The sequence below is a fragment of the Pipra filicauda genome, unplaced genomic scaffold (genome assembly GCF_003945595.2).
Source record: "Pipra filicauda isolate LSUMZ 115617 unplaced genomic scaffold, ASM394559v2 scaffold142_size1944046_pilon, whole genome shotgun sequence".
Classification (NCBI taxonomy): Eukaryota; Metazoa; Chordata; class Aves; order Passeriformes; family Pipridae; genus Pipra; species Pipra filicauda.
This window is the reverse complement of record NW_024103907.1, coordinates 387,818-406,974: the sequence shown is the minus strand read 5'-3', so window position 1 is coordinate 406,974 and position 19,157 is coordinate 387,818. Positions and strand designations below refer to the sequence as shown.

At 42.3% G+C, this 19,157-nt stretch overlaps 1 protein-coding gene across 3 annotated transcripts in view; it reads right to left on the bottom strand.

The window, feature by feature from the left end:
• The window catches only part of SPATA13 (spermatogenesis associated 13), a 222,330-nt gene that overhangs the window by 40,953 nt on the left and 162,220 nt on the right, over nt 1–19,157 (bottom strand). For all 3 annotated transcript variants that reach the window (XM_039378650.1, XM_039378651.1, XM_027713672.2), the window contains one exon: nt 1,512–3,308. In XM_039378650.1, the coding sequence (XP_039234584.1) occupies nt 1,512–3,308 (1,797 nt within the window). The remainder of the gene's footprint in view (nt 1–1,511; nt 3,309–19,157) is intronic.

The window sequence follows — 19,157 nt, the reverse complement described above, 5'->3', positions numbered from 1 at the left end:
GGAAAAGACCAGCTGAATTTCCCTTGAGTCATGATGGCAGATCACCACTAGATGGTAGATGAGTAGCATTAATTCTACCTCCCATTTTATTCCTGAGAAATACAACTGGCATATATCCACACTAGGGCTCTCGCCTCTTCTGGCAGTGTGAAAGCATCTCCTTGCATACAAGTGAGACTTTTGGAAAATATGGATGGCTGGAGCAGTTCTAGGACTCCAGAGGAGGAATAACCTCAGAGCCCAAATATTATACACTCTGAGTTTATTTTTCCAATCTTACCATTGCTGCAAATACTATAATAAACAAACTCACTTTTCTCCAGCAAAAGGATAATACTGATAAGCTCTGTTAACATTTACAGCTAGTTTGAAAAAACTGTGCTAGGCTTTTAAAAGTAGGACAGCTTCACAGACATTAAAAAACTTGACAGCATGAAAGGCTGAAGCTTGTGCAGCTGCAGCATTACCTTTGTCTATCTCATATCTAAGGTATAACACACTTCTACTCAAACTGAGGTGGCCTAAGAGCTATGTCAGCTTTATTTTGCAAATGGCTTGCATATTCATATATATCTAGAGGGATTTTTGCCCCGGTGTACTTTTCCCAATGATTAGCAAATCTTTCACTGCTACCTCACCCCAAGTAGCTCAAAACCCCATTACTGCACATCAGTGGGACTGAGCTAAGCCTCACTGCTTCAGACAAGCGCGGGGTATTCAGACAGCTCTTCACTAACACTGCCAAATCACTGCAACTGCTCCAGTGCCAACTCAAACCATGGTATAGGTGAGGGCACAGTGTTATCATGTGAGCTTACCTCAGAAGTGCTGCAATATATCTACCCATCTACTGAGAATGTGAAATCATACATTAGGTGCAGTGAAACAACAGTATCTTCACCAAAACAATAGTAGCAAGACATGCAGCCCAGCATCTAAAGTAATGCTATCTGCAATTGGCAGGCAAATAAATAACCAAGCAGTTTACCCTCAGCATGGCTATCACTGCACAGTGAAAATGCTGGATACAACCGAATACTTAAACCTCTGTACTGTGGCTTTCACGTCACAGCACTCTACAAACATTACCATCTTCTGCAAGGTTTCCACAGGCAAAGTGTTGTCCAATGAGTCAACACTACTCCAAAACATATGGACTCTTTAAAGACCTTTCAGCTGGAAAGGAAATACAGCCAGACCCTGCTTAAGCTGGTAAAATCTGACAAGACCACATGACAAGGTGGTGTCTCTGCAGGGTGCAATAAGCTGCCCTTGAAAATGTACATGAATAACTTTGCTGCCAAAACTTTCTTTGATATTAATGCACAAAGCAAAAATAATTTGACATTAGCATCCAAAGAGAATATATTAGAGGAAATAATTGCTGTCAGCATATTTTAGCAATAACAAGCTGCGGTAGCCATTAGTTTGCAGTGTTTTGCTTTAATAAACACAAAACCTGATATATATATATATATATATCTTCTGAAGAATTTTGCTTTCTTTCTTACCTCTTCCTTTTTCTCTTCGGCACCAGAGGCTAAATTGAGGCTCAGCTGAGAGTGGCTGCTTATGCCACTGTCTTCATTTCCATCATCGTAGTACACAGTTTGCACCGAGTCCTGGAAGCAAACAGGATTCCTTCCCAACTTCAGCCCTGGTACCTCAACTCTCTCCTCACTCTCTGATGAGCTCAGTGACAATGTGCTGTGATGGTTTTGACACTGGAAATTCATACTGCACTTGACCTTCCCTGCAGTAGGACTTTGAGGCTTTGGAGTAATTGGCCTGACTGGAACGTTAGGGTTTTCAGCTTCGTCTGTAAACTGCTGGGTAGCTTTTGGTTCATCTGAGTCCGAATAAAAGACTTCATTGGGAAATGGACTAATGTCATTCAGTGTCGGTGATAAACTATCAGAGTCTAGGATGCCCGATGACGTCCTGAGGCTCTTGTCTTCCGCAACAGCTACATTCATTTCGGCCTCTTTATCCTGAGCAATCACAGGGCTTTGCAGACAAGGTGTTCCCTGCAAGGAAGAGTCTGGACTGCATACTGGGGAGGTGCATCTCTTTCTGTCATGATCCGTGCTGCTGGAAACCCTGCGAGAGTAGTCATCGTGGAGTCTGCTGTTTGACCTTATTCTCTGGGACTGCTCAATGGGAGAAGGAGCTGTGCTCTTAGGGACATCCTTCTTCCATGCAACATCCGTAACATTACTGACAAGTTTCAAAACTTGGTCAAAATCCTTTGCCCTGATAGGGCTCTTCCATCGCTTGGATCTCCTCTCAGGGTTTCCACCACTTTTGTCTGAGTCAGCAGAAGCAACACTCACAGTCCTTGTTGGCATCTGTTTCTCATTTGCAACCTTCAGATCAGCAAGGTTCGAGGTGGACTTCCGTTTGAATGAGCTTTTTTTCAGAAAGTTCAAATTATCAGAACTTTTGCTTCTCCGATAAATCATCCTGTTGTCTGCAGAGTCCTTCACCAAAATTTCACAGATCTTTGGCTCTGCAATGACAGGTGACGTTGGCCTAACACAGTTGTGATGACTCTGGACTTTATCTGTGTCTAGCAAGTTTATGCGGCCAGCACCATAAGCCCGCCTGATGCTGCGTGAACGATGAGTGTTCCTCAGGAAAGACTCATCACTTTCCTCTGCATCAGAGCAGTCAGAAGCTAAACCATCCACTGCATTCTGGAAATCATGTAGAGGCCCCGAATAGGAATACCTGTTAGTCTGAATTCGTACCACTGCCCCATTTAAGCCATGTTTGCCTACGCCGTTCTCATTTAAGATGTCTGAGCATTCCCTTGTCTTAACTTCTTGGAGAACTGAAGATTTCAACTTCTTGAAAGAACCCATTTTTCTGATGGAAGAGAAGGCATTCCACGCGGATGAGTTGCCCATCAAAACCAGAGAACGAGGCCTGTCAGAGCTGGAATTAGCCCGTTTCCGAGGGGTGGTGAAAAAGCGCATGATTTTGGAAGGGCTGAGTTTATCCTCTTGAAATTCTTCCTCATGACTGTTGCTGGTGCTGTGTCCCCCATTGTTACTGACACAGGCAGTCTGGTTTTGGGGCTCTTTATTATCCATAACTATACAAGTAACAGTGGTGCCATTTCCACAGCCATTCGGAAATGTTGTCATGCTCTCGATGCTGTACGCACGGAGTCTGAGGCTGGGGTAGCTCAAAGTGACACTGCTGTCTCCACCAGCTGATCTTGCTGCCTCCCCTTCATCTGCTGCACCTTGGTTTGTCTCGCTTTCACATCGACTGGATGAGCTGAGCTCCTCAGGTGGCACTGCCTGCACCAGGAAAACAAAAGCCACCGTTAAGAAATTTCCTTACAAAGTACCCAACTAAAAGAAGTTTGAGCTCCATTGCAGGAAATAAACACATACACAAAATTAAGGAGTTCTTCTATGCTGAACAAAGATGGGTTGCAGGGGTGCAGAGAACTCCTCGAAGTATAATTGAATTCATTAGCAATTTAAGAGACCAGAATAATTTCAATATGTACTTGTTTCTCTAATGCTTAATCAGCTAATAAATTCAGTATGACTACCACACCTACCTTACAATGGTAAATACAATGTTCATACACACTTAAAGAAAGAAATCCCCAACAACAGCAATCCAGTCTTCCTCCTCAAGTGCTCAGCACTGAGCCCCAAGACACAGGGGAAGTTTTCATTCAAAAAAATAATCATATTCATCAAGTGACACCTAATTCTCAAACAGTAGGCAAAAGAGAGGAAAATATACATAACTTTTCCTATGCTTCCTGCTGTCAGAAGGCTATGTGACACCTGACAGTCTCGTCTGTCCGCAGGCAAATAAAAACCTAAGAACTTACAGCAAGCGCACAGCAAAGTATTTTTCCCTACTAAAGAAAACAAGAATCAGAAGTAATACACCCAGAAGCCACCCTATGCTGTCCTGACAGCGAGATAAAAACATAAATTTGAAAGTGACTGGAGTGTTTGGCACGCGCTGTATAAGGGATCTCCCGCTGAGCTAGGCATGGGAGATCCAGCAGCCCAAACCACACTCCAGTGCATGGACCGGCGGCCATGCCAGGGGTCTTTGCCGGGCAGGCAGGCGTCTGCCCCAGCATGCTACACAACGCCCCAAAACCACTGGGATGCACAGTCTGAAGCTTGCTCCACCTTAAAAAGAAAGCTCATGGCACCGTTCTTTCAGCAACGGGCAGTGGGATCTTCGCAAGCCTGCCACGGTGAGGTGGGGGCGAAGGGGAGATTTCCCCCTTGCCCCGAAACAAGGAGAGAAAACGCACAGCTGTGCTTAGGGGAAACCGGCAGCCCCGGCCCCTTCTTTGTCTTCTACCCACACGAAGGACCGCGGGGGCTCGGGGGGCCGGCGGGGATGGGAGCTGCGGGCGATGCGGAGGCGCAGCGGCAGGCGATGCACCAGCCCGCCGAGAGTTCCATCGCGGGGAGAGAGAAGCCAGCGGCCCGGGGCGCCCGGCGGGTCCCTCACAGGCAATTGCCACCTCCCTGTGAAACGCGGCAGCTGCGCAGCCTGCGCCCGCTGGTTTTAAGGCTGCTCCATCCTGAGAGCACTTGGAAAGTTTTGCGAGTCTCCATTCATCCGCGGATAAAAAGACTTGCTTGTGCTTCAGCGAGATGCCTGAACTCTCCCTCGCCGCTGTTTTTTAATCCCCCTCACTCACTGGGTCACGGCGGAGCCCGGCGGGCGCCCAGGCAGGGCAGAGCCGGGCCAACCCCGCCGCCCCGGCACCCGGGGCCGGACAAAAGCCCGCCGGGCACCTAGCCCTCCGCCTGCCCGCCGCACCCTTGTACCGCTCGCAACTTTCCACGCGGGAAAAAAACATCCAACTATAAAAGAGCACACGGCGCCGCTCTCGGCAGAGAAGTTCCCACAAAAAGCGGCTTTGGGAGAAACTGCACCTGAGCAGTGCAGAAGGGGAGCGGGGGAGAGGGGGAAGAACAAACACAGTGAGATGAGATCAGAAACTCAGCTCGCAGCGTGGAAGCTGCAACAGCCTCCCCAGGAGGCGGCCCCGGAGCAGCGTCCTTACCTGGGGAGAGCCGGGGCACCCCACCACCACCGCAGCGCCTCCCCGCCGCCACTCGCTCCCGCATCGCTATGGCAGCGGCGGCGCGGTGGGGCGGGGCGGGGCGGGAAGCCCCGGCTCCCCCGGCCGCCCCCGCCTCGAGCACTCCCCGGCAGGGTCTGCTCCGAGTGACCGCCCCCAAGTGACTCCCGCCGGGTCTCCAGCGCGACAGCTCCTGGGAAGGAGCCTCACTTCCTTCTGCCGTGCGCGACGGCGGTTCCCCGCCGTAGAAAACAACCGGCCACGCAAGGATGATCACGTTTAGTGCCTCCAAAATTTCCTCGATGGTGCCCCGCCTCGCCTCGGCGCTCACCGCGCGACTCTAGGTCCGTGTGCTCTGCTCACCCGCGTTGTTTGCAGTGGGTCATAGCACAGCCCACTGGCCGAATTTACGCTTGGTTACCAGGCTGCCTTTCTGTCCAAAATCTGGACAAGTTTTTGGCTTGCTGCTCTTCCTCAGACTTTACAGCAAGAAGAACATTCTATGCACAGTCGGAACAGAGTTCATCTACTTACAAGGAAGATTTTGTGAGACAGTGTCTTAAAGCCATATGTCATGACTCCTGGCAAAGACCTGTAACAACTGGTAGTCCTTGCTCAAATAGTTTATCGTCTAAAAATATTTCTACACTTGGACTAGAAGTGTAGACATAATTAAAACTATTTTAAAGTAGCTCAGGTAAGATACACTCTGTCTTGTCCCATTTTCGTTTGTATGGCAGAACAGACGCCCTAGAGAACTAACGAAGGCCATCAGCCCCACTGCCTCACCTCCAAGACTGGTATGACTGCACAGGCTGTATAATTACTTCTCTGGAGAGCAGTACAGACGTTCTCAAAGGCAAGGTGTAGTTAGGGGATGAGGCAAACAAATGGGCTTAAGGGATGCAGGTCAAATGAGGTAGCAAATAACTCTGGGAGTGACCGCAGGAGTCTCCAGCAGTCAGCAGCAGCAGGCACGGCCTGCCACCAGCCCTGGTCTTGCTGGCCACAGCTTTCTGGGACACCCCATGGAATGAGGGAGTTTGGAATAATGACTCCAATGAGGAGGCAAACTGGTTGCTTTGCAGTGCTTGGCATGGGAAGCAAAGGAGACATAAATGGTGATTAAGGTTGGAAGTGCTGACATTGTATGGAGACAGTCCATATGGACCATGGCTGGTGATCTGTGTTAGCTTGGAACTGTCTGGGGGAAGTTCTCAGGTCAGCGCAGACAAGAACTATCTGCTTCAGACCTTGGGAAAAGGAAGTCTCTGAAGGGGGACTCAGTAAAGGTGATGAAATGGCCAAGATAATGACATTAGTGGTAACATTATGAGAAATGTTTCATTTATATGAGACAAAAAGTGTGTCAGAAGTTAACTTTAAAACCACTTTCCCCAAGTCTTATAAACTTGTCTCACAGCCTCCCTGGTATCTATACGGTGCTGGTCACTTGATAATTTCTAACAGCATTATTCAAGCCTGAATTTCAATGGATTTATGTTCCTATGTTCCTGTACAGTCCTTTCCTTAAATATCACAGGTATATGCATCACACTCCTTTTGAGTATACTTTTTAATCCACAGGGCCTCTCAGAGAAGAGAACCCCAGTTCCTCAGGTGTCCTCTATCTACCAGTTGGACAAAAAGACAAAGCAGAGAAAACTGTTGAGCTGAATTAAGCCACTAATTTGGGTCTCTCCTTTATCTTGTCAGCAGTGTGTCTGAAATTTAAGAAATCCTGATAACTGAGATCTGAACTGGTCTTTTAAACATATTTGAAACTCATCAGCCGTCTAAATAGGCTTGAAGAGCTACAAATGACAGAAGAAGATATTGACAGACTAACAAAGTGCTCAGAAGAACTTAATTTCCTTAGAAAGGCCTGCTAAAACTCACTTTAGATAATTAGGTAAGAATATATGTTGTATGTTGTATTCTTTAAATGTCACTACATTTAATAAAGGAATTTGCAATTACAGAAATAACAGTATCTAGGCAATTAGATGTTTGACAAGTTTCTAAAAGTAAATAGTTTTAATCCTCCAGACTTGCTTTTCTACTGGTAGTATGTTAAAACCCTCTTCTGACTCTTGCAGCTTCGTTGTTTCAGTCTGTCCTTCCATATGCACGTAGTATTCAGAGAAGCTCAGATGCAGTACAATAAGGAGTGTGTTTGAGAGCAGGATTAACTTCCTGTACTGGAGACCAATAATTACCCAGATCTTTTATTAATCTGGTTTTTTGTTGTTGTTGTTGTTTTTAAAAGGCTGGTAAATGTATATAGTATTCGGGACACCAAGGTCTAGTAAAATGATGCGAAGTAAAATTTACCAACAGGACTGCCATGAGAAAAAAGAAAAATCCCTTTTCTGACTATAAACTTGAACACTTTTTAGTTTCTTACAGTATTTGAAGAAAAGCAAGCCATAGTGTTTCCTCAAAGTTACAAACTAAAGTAACTTTAGTCTTTCCTATATTAAGGTTTTTCTACCATCATAAAAAAGCAAAATGAGAATATTCGTGCTATCTACCACTGAGAATGCTTAGTAATAAGAACAAATTCATAGCACTTGCACAGGTATTTCTGAAAAACTGAGCTACATACTGTGTTATTTACAGGCTCCAGATGAGTAACAAAGGCTGCAGTGAACAGAGGGGCAGTGCCAGCAGTACATGTTATGGTTAACCAAGTACAGTACTTTATGAAGAGAGGAACTTTGAGAACAAATTCCAGATTGGTATATGCGTGAGATTTTTAATAGTGTTTTGACATCACACTTAGCGCTACAAAAATGAAATGCTTGTTTTAGAAGCTCTAAGTCTGTACTTTAAAAGAGGTTTAGTGCACATGTGACAAGGAATGAGAAGGATTATTCCAAAAGTAATACAGGTGGGAAAGGATTACAAAAAATGTGACAGGAGAAAGAATATAGAGTTTTAATGATGAAAGAACAACCTCCCCCCCCAACTTTTAGTTGGTAGTGATGCATCTCTTAGCTTTTTTAGAATAGCGAAGGGCACATTTATGTAATGAAATCACTCACATAAATCTAAAAAGTCTAAATGAGAATTATTCCATCTACTTAGTTTAGAAATCCTCTTTTCTACTCCCTCAACATTGTTCTTCCATGTTTCTTTTATAAATAATTTCTAAAAGTCTATTTCAAAGTAGTGATTTTTTTAAAAAAAAGGTACTCTAAAAAGAATACAAACAAAAAGAGCCAAAAGGAGTAATTTCAGGAAAACACAAAAGGATTTGTCCTATTTCCACAGCTATTGGGTAAAATGGCAAAGGAAGCGACTCTCTAAGACATACTCTAAATTAATGAGTGACCAAATTTAATTATTAAGAGGCAGGATTATTGAAATAAGAGATCCCTTTGCTTTAAATGACAATGTCTTTTCCAGGCTGCAGTACATAGCTAAGGCTCCAGTTGTGCAATTTGCACCTTCCTTTTAGGCAAAGACTCTTCTGCAAGCAATTAACCTCCAAGGAATCTTTACAAACTGATAGGTCCCACAGGGGGAATTAAGCTGAGTCCTATATCTATTGAACTTAATGACAACTCCCCCACTGACTTCACTGGGAGCAGGATCAAGATCTCCATTCGTTCAGTTTAGAAATAAGAGAAGAGTAGTACGTTTGTGTATGCAAGCTCAAACTAACATAGGCTGCTAATTATTTTCATCTGTTTCTTATATAACATGAAATTAGTGTAGGATTTTTCTATTTGTGTATATCTGCAACCAAATTAGTAATATAAATTGAAAGGGATTTTCCAAAACCAAGACCTTTGTTGTCTTGGCACTGAAAAAGTCCAAGATGACAAAATGAATCACACTGCTAAGAGAAACACTGAAAGGACAGCCTGGGTGAAATTGCTGTATTAACTTCTTAATTTGCCCAGTGAAAGTCCCCATTGCCCTCGTGCAGGAGGCTGGTGTGCTACTTCTGAAAGGCCAGTTCCGCTTGCATTTGCTTTGTTGCTGATAAAAACAATGACTGACCCAAGTGAGAAAAGTTTATCGCAATTTGGTCTGTCACGATACACAACAAACTGTTTGCCCCTCTAATCTTCTTTAAATGTGCTTTGCCAAGGCTGTTTCGCTGAGCTTTTTCAACTCTGTTAAACACAGAGACCAATTTAGGGAAAGCACAATAGTCCAATGGAGTGACGCCATCAATGAAAAATGACCCTTGTGTACCAGGTTACCATTATCCCATCTCCAAGTTGCTCTTACTCACCCACCTACACCACTACAGCTGCATGCAACTTAATGATGGCTTCAGCCTTTCAGGCAGCTAGACTGCTATTTATAACCCCACGGGGTCTGACTGTGGTGCTATTCTTTCTCCCCATCCTCAAGAGGCATTATGCAGACAGCATGACATGAAGAGATGGCTGGTACTACAGAAGAGCAGTTTCCAATAAACAGATCATTGTGTTTTAACATAAAGAAGACTTCCAGTTGCCAATTAAGAAGGCTGAATCCCACCTTTATTTTGTGTCTCACAAAGCATAAGAAGTGGGAAGGAAAGGGAGATGAAAAGTAGACAGAAATAGGAAAGAAAAGAGGTTAGTCAAGAATTTCTTTTTTTTCTTTTTTTTTTCCTACACTATATCTTTCTCTTTTTCTTCTTGTCTTGAAAAAAGTTACATTAGGTTTCCTGTTAGATGGATGTATATTGAAATGATAGGGACTAGTTGGGAAGAAAGGGTGAGATTTCAAAGTTAGGATTGCCCCACTCTGCAGACTTTTGCTCTCTCTTTCTGCTCTGGTCTACCTGCCATCCTTTCCTATGTCACACCCCTGACTATGGAGTCTGATGGCCCTACAGCCATTCTGGATTTATTTTCCTTGCTTGAAATAACAGCGTGTAAAAGTGACAATTAGGAGCTCTTTATCAACCTTCTTCCCCACCCACTTAATTACCCTGCCATCCCCTCTTCTCTATTCAAAACTGTTCTTCCAAAATTACCTGAGGATATGAAGGTGCCTTGTTATGCAACCAGGAGGGAAAAAAAATCAGTGGAAGAATAAATACATAGAGAAAGGGCCTTGAGGAGTTTGAGGGCTGAGGACCACCTGCAGTGGGTGTTTGAATGACTCAGACCAGGGGCTGGAGTGTCAGTGCGGAGCATTTTTGTGTACGAGCCAGAGCAAGGGGCTGTGCATGGGTTTATTTGATTTCAAAGTGATGGTGCTTCTCCCTGGACTCAGGGAGGAATCACAAGCAGCACTCAATGCTCGCTTAGATCATTCAGCTGTGCTGAAGGGAGCAGGGATACAGCAATGCTGCAGAGGTACAGCGTCTGTCAGATACTAGAAAAGTTGGAAATGCTTTAAAACTGAAGCAGATAGTGGACGTTGTTAGGAATGATGCCACATCAGTAGAAATTATGTGGTTACATAAGATCATGGTGCTTCTCATGCTTATTATAACAAAATAACAGGTCTCAGCAGAATAATTGGCCCAACGTGACACAACAGAAATACCCACCTGGTTACAGGGTGGCTGGAGACTTTGGGTAACTCTGTTGTAGCCAAAGCAAAAAACTGAGAGCAATTACAGCTTTTGATACATTCATGAGGGCAGAACAGTGGATATCTTAGTAAGATTAAGAAAAGGGGAAACAGGTTGCATTTGGTGGGAAGGACTGGAGCTTCTTGCTGTTGTTAAGAGGCTCCTAGGTGGTATTGATTCATGTGATTCAAGAACCACACAGTCGTTTGGATTTTTTTTTCTCAATTAGTATGAATATTTTTCTTTCTTTAGTCTCTCTCCACAATGACAAACTTGCTATCTTTGTTACTATCTGAACTAAATTAACATTCGTGGTCATATTTCTTGTGCAAGAAGATTGAATAACCATTTCCACCATGTTTCTTTTCCTTTCTCAGTCAAAAAAAAAAAAAATCTTGCTAATTCTACCTTTAGTTTGTCAATTTCTACTTTTTGTTTGAATTTACTCTATCAAGAATGCCATGGAATGGAAAAGCTAGAAAAAAATAATTTGAGCAAAGCAGATGACAATGAAGTGCTACAACAACATTTATGTGCTCAGTCTTTTCAATAACATTTGAATTTAGCCTGTCTGAAAACTTCAAAGCAATCATAAGCCTTCGTCTAACAGTCATTCTTCTATTTTTCTGCTGTTGTAGTAACTAATTATTTTTTTCATTATTAATGCTAAAATCAAGAGTATTTTTTAAAGCATGGATAATCAACTTTAAGCAAACTGTCTATTTATTTTGTCTGGAAAAGAAGTTACCTGATTTTAAATATGCAGAAAACACACAATGCTGCTCGCTTGAAAACTTATTTGCCTGGTCATAGAATCATGACACAAATTTATATTTTAGTCTAGTCTACCTGTCCTGTTAAAAAAAACCAAACAACCATATATATTAAATTAGAACTTTTATCTGCAGGATAGTCAAGGAAATCTCTTGCAGTCTTATATTGTTTGTAATATTACAATTGTTTCTAGGAATCAATACAAATAATACATACTAACTACCTCTGTAAGATATTGCAGCTGCACAAATTAGTTACATTTTGGTGGGAAATCTGATGATTATTTTTAAGATCAGACACTGGAATCATGCAACTGTCTTCCTATTAGAACAGCCTGGAAGAAAACCAAACTTTAGTAGCCTGAGATAGAGTTAGCTGTGCTTATCTAGGGTACCAAATGGCATAATTGCCTGAAGTGGGTGGACTGAAACCACTGCTCCAAGAGACCTTTGTGGCCATTGGCTTAGACACCCATATTCCTATGACTAATGGTAAAACAACTCTGGACTTTACCAGCACCAAAAGTAATGGTAAATTATCTGAAAAAAGGAAGCCGCTATTTCAGGCAGGAAAAATGTCTTTATGACTGGGGCTGGGGAAGACAGATTCTGGATTTTGTTTCTGTCTGACCTTGGCAGTTCAACATACTTTTCTCAGCCTAAGTGCCATATGTGTAAAATATGTGATGATAGGAGTAGTACCTTATAACCTATGAGTCTGCAAGGACCAATCCATCAATGCTTCTCTGGCACTTTGATGCTTACAGTGATGAGAGCTATATAAAGTATACACATGGGGAAAATAATCCATTATCTACCCATGCAGAGGACAAAACCTAAATTCCATTTTTTTAAAAAGAGTTCAGATTCAAGTACCTATTTCAAGATTTGATTGATTATTTTGATGATGGCCCATTAATCTTCTAAACTGGAATTTGCAGGTTTGGCTAATAATTTATGTCTTATATGAGTGCAGGATAGCTCTGAACCTGAAAGATTACACATAGCCTTACTACAAAAGTTAATTTACCTTGGTGACCTGTCTTTGCCTAAACATTGCAAACAGCAAAATGAACACTTTAGTTCCTGTCAGTGGCACTGTCCTTTTTAAAAAGACCTTTCTTAACCTTCAGGTTAAGAAAACTGATTAAGAAAAGCCTTAAAAGCCATTCCCTCAACATCCTGGTGTACGTAATTAAACTACTAAGCTGAAGATGTGAGTGATGTTTCCAGTTCCTGTACTAAAGGGAGGCAGTTTGCTCTAATTCTGTTCCAGGGTCTGTCTTTTATTTAACCAATACAAAATACCTGAGTCAAATCTCTTCTCACCTCTTGCTTTTCATTACATAATTCAGCAAATTTTGTTTCTATGCCAGGACAGGAATGGCTTCTTTACTGTCTTATTACCACATGCTGACCCAGAGAAGCTGTTGCTTCCCATAAATCACCTACTCCTCTTCACATCATCTCCTTTGATCTACTTGGTCCCTAAGGATGAGGGTAGAAGTGGTGGCTCTCACCAATCTAAGAGCATGCTACCTGCCACCTGAAGGGAGAGATGCTGGACATGCCTTCTGCTTGTTCCTGTCAGGCTGTGAGTTGAAGCAGCTCTCCTGGCTTCACCCAAGCTGTTGCTGGGCAGGAGGTGGAAGTAAGCATCCAAGAGCAGGGAGGAAAGCACAGGAGGGAGAGTGGAAACGCTTCCCAGAAGCAACAAGACTCCTGAAATGGCACCAGACTTGAAATTTTTCTCAGGAGCTGCCCAAGAATGCTCTGAATTGGAAAGGGCTGGGGGAACATGCAATTTCCCTCAGCAATACCTATGTGCTGTGTTTCTGGCATAGGGTGCCAGAATGTGTGGGTGTGAGGTGGGTGTGTGGGTGGTGGGTACTGTGAGGGTCCCTGTAGCAGACTCACAAAAGAAACACAAATAATCACCAATTTCTGTGGCAATGTCACAAACAGGAAATATTTTTCGTTGTGTTCTCTGGAAAAGTAGGAAAATACTTCCTCCATAAAATAGTTAATTTTTTTATGAAGCATTGTTGTGTCAGATTCTGAGATTACAATCAATCATTAAGGTAACTAGAGATTTTAATCTGCTTTGCATTCAATCTCTGATTCAGTTTCAATTCCAGCCTCACCACAAAATAATACAAATATAATCATGATGCAGAGATACTGGGATTGCTGTATACCTCAAAACAACCACTTGTAAAATACCTCAGAAAAGATGCCACCTAACTCATTTTTGATGCGGCAAAAGTCTTGGCAGGCTAATGTATGCTTGAATAGTTATTCAGTCTCATTGATAGGATGAACACTGCACAAAGGCTAACGTTTAGTATTGTGCTGTAATCAGTTGGTTTAAAGCCTGTTTTCACCAGTCTCTGCAGCAGCAGGGAACAGGGCCTCCCTGTCTGCTCCTGCAGCCAAGCCATATGCAGCATATGTTCAGCTGAGGCACTGCTGACACCCCCTGTCAGCATCTGGTAATTTTCCTAGCAGAGACAAGACTTAGATGAAAGTTTTAACTCTGAAAGTCCTGAAGAGCCACAGACAAATACATTCCAGAATAATTGTTTTAATCGAAGAGCAAGAGCTGCACCTTTGCACCGGCCAATTTCAGCAGACTGCAGTATCATCTTTGTACTTGACCATACCAAGAGAAGATGCTTCATTTAGGAGAAATTCTGCTATCGACCAGCTCATAAACAGCTCTTGTTCAGTGTTCATCCTTTAAAGTCACAGATACTGCTGCCTAAGAAACAATCAAATAACAGCCATCCTGCTCCATGCATAGTATTTTATGTCTTGATTTTCCAATACTTCAGCAAAATATTTTACACAAAAAACCACTTGGAAATTATTCAAAATTGACTATTACATATTTCATTATTCTGAAGTCTAAGAAACCCTTCGGCATTTCAACTTCTACTAAATCATTCAGTATCCCAATGAAGCATGTTCTCTTTTCTCACTAGTCCTGCTTTTCTCATTGTTTAGGGCTCCAAAGCTGCACCACTGTTACTAGTAGAAACCAACATGTAATTTTTAGCCAAATATCATTTTACTGGAACCTCTAAGCTTCTGAGAGCTTATTAGTTCAGATTTAACCTGGTATTAAATGAGAGAGTCTGAAATCCAGGCTTTATAGCAAGTATTAAACAGCTTTGCTAACACATAGTAATGAAAATCAATTAGCATATGACCAAGCCCAGGCTCATTTCCCCTAACTAGGAGCTGTTTTTCCAGGGAGGATATTGAGTACTTGTGACTACTTTCTGCTGCAGTATTCTTACATAGGATCATGTGGTGGTTTCATTCTGTGCTGAAAGTTTTGGAAAATACTTCGCTGGCATCTGCAGCCTACTTTTGTTCCCATAAACTTCTACCTCTTTCCCCACTTTATCTTAATGGGTAAACAACTCTAAACTTTTAAGTGTTGCTAAGGTAGCTAATTGTGCTTGAAGTTACACAGAAACCTCTCTAATTTACCAAAGACTCCAAAAAGCTCGGTTTTGTTTGGGTTTTTTTCTTATTCCCCAGAAAAAAACACAGCAGACAACTTGATGACCATTACTCCTGGAAAACTGGCAGTCACCAAGTTGCTTAATCCGCAGTTTACTTGCGTACTTATTTCATACCCCGGATTCAGTTAAAGTACATCACTAGAGCCATGATCTTGCAAACATTTTACGTAAGTGATTCTCCAATATTGCATGCTTAAAATCACACTGATTTCAAGAGATAATCTACAATAAATGTGTGTGCAATCGATAGTTTAATTGGGGGAGTAAGGGCAAAGGCAACAATGTGATTGCTTACTTTCAAAAGATATGTTTATTAAACACACAAGTGTATTTGAGTTAAAGTGAGAGTGCTCCAACAGTCGCTAGAACAGAACTGTGCCTTGTGCTTTGGCCAACCTGAAGTATAAGTCTGAAAGCAAAATTCATGTTTAATTTTTAGTTCAGATTTACCACTGTTTGCAGTAATACCAGGACCAAAATCAAAGAGCATCTCTTTCATTGCCTAGCAGAAAAGGCAGGGGCTGCAGTTTTGGAGTAATTTTCCTTGTTTGTAGATGGAATTAAACCACTTACTTAAAGGTTTCAGGTCCTATCTTTTTGCTTCCAAACAATGGAAGATTATGGTTTTCATCTGCATATAAAACAGTGAGAATAGCTTTTTAGAAACAGTATGTTACAACACTTTTTCTGTGCCAAATAAATCTGAATTTACAACAAGACCAATGGCAGCCTCTTCACCCAGACCAAGTTTCCAAGAAGGAGTAGTAGTTAATACTGTAGTTTGCAGAGACTACACCACATCTTGGTCTCATTAAGATACATTTGGTCAGCAACAGATCAGTTTAGTACCCTTTGTTAAAGCCTGCCTTTCAAAATACCTGACTGACAGTACAGGACAGTGGTCCAGCCCAGTGCTGTTGGTGACAACACACCGGCACACAGAGCCACCAGTGGCTCAGCAATATGGCTGGGTGAGCTTCTGCCCAAGGGGGGTTCGGGAAGCTGGGGTAATGCCAGGGAATTTTCCCCCCAGTGCCACTGCTAGTCAGATCCCCTTGAAGTCACAGTGTGCAGAGCACCCCATTGCACGTTGCACGGTGTGTGAGCTCAGGGATGAATAATGCTCAGTTGACTTTGCTAGATGAACTACACAGATTATCTGCAACTCTGAAAACCAGATACACATTAACAGAGAGGCAAACCACACTGCAGCCAGCACACAAAACTTCCAATATTAGTCTCAGTCATGGGTTTGCACTTAACTGGAACAACTAATAAAACCATAATTATAAAATGCAATTAATTATCAGCATATATACCTAAATGGTTATGTCTTCCAGTAGCCACTAACTACAAGATCTGCTCTTCTGGATAATATTTAATCTAAATATATGAAAATCCGTTGCACAAAATATTGTCCAGTTACAGTACAAACCTTTTTCCAGTAAACCTGTCTGGTTTTTGAAAGAGTCTGTTGTTGCCTGGATTCTGGGCTCAGTCCTGCTGAGCACCCTGTAAGTCCTTAAACGCTGCTGGAGGAAAAAAGGACTTGGCATGATCCAGAAGCAGTCAGTACGTTGCAGGATTGAGTCTTAAGTTAATATATAACAAACGGCTACACAGAGGGCTGTGAAATCAACAAGTTAAACATACACTTGGAATAACTGTAACAGAGAAGAAAGAATATTTACAGGAGCATTTCCTTAAAATCTTTGTGTTGAAGGGTCTTGTATGCAGCATTCCTACATATTTAACACGTGAAAGCAAAGGTTTGGGAGTGTGCTGGTGAAAGTAAAATTAAGTAGTCAAGGCAGAAATAATCTAAAGTTGCAATCAGAGCCTTCTAGTTAAATATTGTGCAAATGGTGAGCTCGTTGTAATCAGCTAGAATCTACTCTGAGCAAGCTGCACCTGACAGTGTGGACAAAATGGATGACCCAGGGTGGCACACACTGAATACACATTTCACATTTCACATCTGTGAAAGTAAAATTAACAAGGAACGTCAAAACTTTATCTCCCAGCTCTAATATTTGCAGGTGTCGGCAGCAGAACCAAATGCCAAAGTTATACCTGATCATTTACTGTAGCAGATGAAAGAGGCAGAAATCAAAGGTATAATTATGTCTTTGAGAACTGTGAAGTGGCACAGGAAGGTAGCCGGGTGCACGGCAGGCACTGCGGGTGGGGAGCAGAGTTATCCCAGCAGCAGAACAGTGTGGAAAACCAGACAGACACCTGCCAGAACAGTGGGACATGTGCCTCCCTGCTTTTGCTGCGTGGTGTACAAGTGGGGGTATAACTCCACTTTCCCAGAGACCCACATTTATCTCGAGAGCCTGGCATCACATACAGAAATATAGAGTGCTCTTCAGTCAGAAGGACCTGTACAGCTCCCTCCTATATATCCCTATACAGAAGACAGAGTTCTATATAACTGATCTGCTAGAATGTGATTCAATCTTCCCTTTTCCTCTGTAGAAGAAATATCAGCTTTTAATTGCATTTTTTTTTGAATTGTGGTAGAAAGATGTGAAGACTAACTGCAATTGTGAATGCAAGAGAACACTAATTCAAAGAGAAATTAGTTTCTGTCTTACAGTTCTTTTCCATTAATAATTATTCCATTTATTATTCCATGAATAATCAAAATGATAATTTTTAATGGCAATATCACATTCATTTCTTAGAAGTGGAAATGCTAGCAGATTTCCTTAATAATAGATTTACATAACCAAGATAACTTTCAAAACCTAATTAATAATTTATAATCAAGTATGAGGCTTCATATTATGTCACATGCAACAATCTGAAATTCAGACATTATTGAATTCCCTATTATTAGTTAAATTAGTTTTAGTGGAATACTCTGCTGAATCCCAGTACCAAGAAAATTAACTGTATGAGAGTATAAAGACAGGAATACAACTCCACAATGTTTGACGTATGCTCAAACCTTCAGTGGATAGAAGGAAATGCCTGACAGCCATGCTCTTCTCATGCAAGACTGGGCTTTTACAATTTTAAGCCTTCGGAGTCAGACCCAAGGTCCACTAAAGTTAGGAAGACTTTCCTCCGATTCTATAAAGCTTTAAGTAAAGATCATCAAAAAGGCTAAGTTCGAGCAACTTTCTTGGTCTCAAATCACTCACCAAGGTGCTCATCTAGGTTGTTGCCATATGAATGCTGATTTTGATCATGGTCCTGGGAGGCAAGGAAATGCAAAAATACTACATATTTTTGTGGTTTGAAATTTTAGGAGAAACAGAAATGCAAATAATACTACATGGCACAAATTGACCTCTCACAGATCTACTCACTGAATACCTGGTTGGGTTGAGGTTGGAAGACACCTCTGGAGATCATCCAGTCCAACCCCCCTCACAGAAGGTTTGAAGTTGGAAGACATATGTGGAGGTCACTGAGTATAACACCTCTGCTCAAAGCAGAGTCAGCTAGAGCAGGTTGCTCAGAGCCATGTCCTGTCAAGTTTTAAATAATTTTTTGAAGTCTACAAGGTTGGAAAGATTGCCTCTTGCCTTTTTACTGGATACCTATGAGAAGAGTCTGGCTCTGTCCTCTTTATCCTCTTTTACTGCTTCACTGCTATCAGATATTTATACTCATTGATAAGATCCCCTCAGCATCCTCTTCTCCAGGATGAACGGTCCCAGTTCTCTCAGCCTCTCGTCATATGTCAGATGCTCTAGTTGTTGTATCAGGTACTACTCCCAGTTTGTATCCCCTGCAAACTTGCTGAAGGTGTGCTCTATCCCATCGTCCTGGCCAAAAATGGAGATGTTAAACAGTATTGGCTGCAGTACTGATGTCTCAGGTACAGCTCTAGCGACTGGCTTCCAGATGGATTTCATGCCACTGATCACATGTCTTAGAACCCAGTGGTTCAGCCAGTTTTCAGTCTGCCTGCCTATCCACTTGTCTGGTCCATACTTCATCAGTTTGCCTGTAAGCATGTTATCAGGAACAGTGTCAAACATTTTGCAAAACCCACTGCTCTGTCCTTGTCCTTGGAACAGCTCATTTTGTTGTAGTAGGCTATCAGATTGACCAGGCATGATTTCCCCTTGTAAATCCATGTCAACTACTCACAATCACTTTTTTTGTCCTTCAGATGTTTGGAAATGGTTTCGAGGAAGATTTGATCCATCTCCTTCCTGAGGACTGAGCTGAGACTGCTTAGCCTATACTTCCCCAGCTCCTGCTTGTTCCCCTGCTTG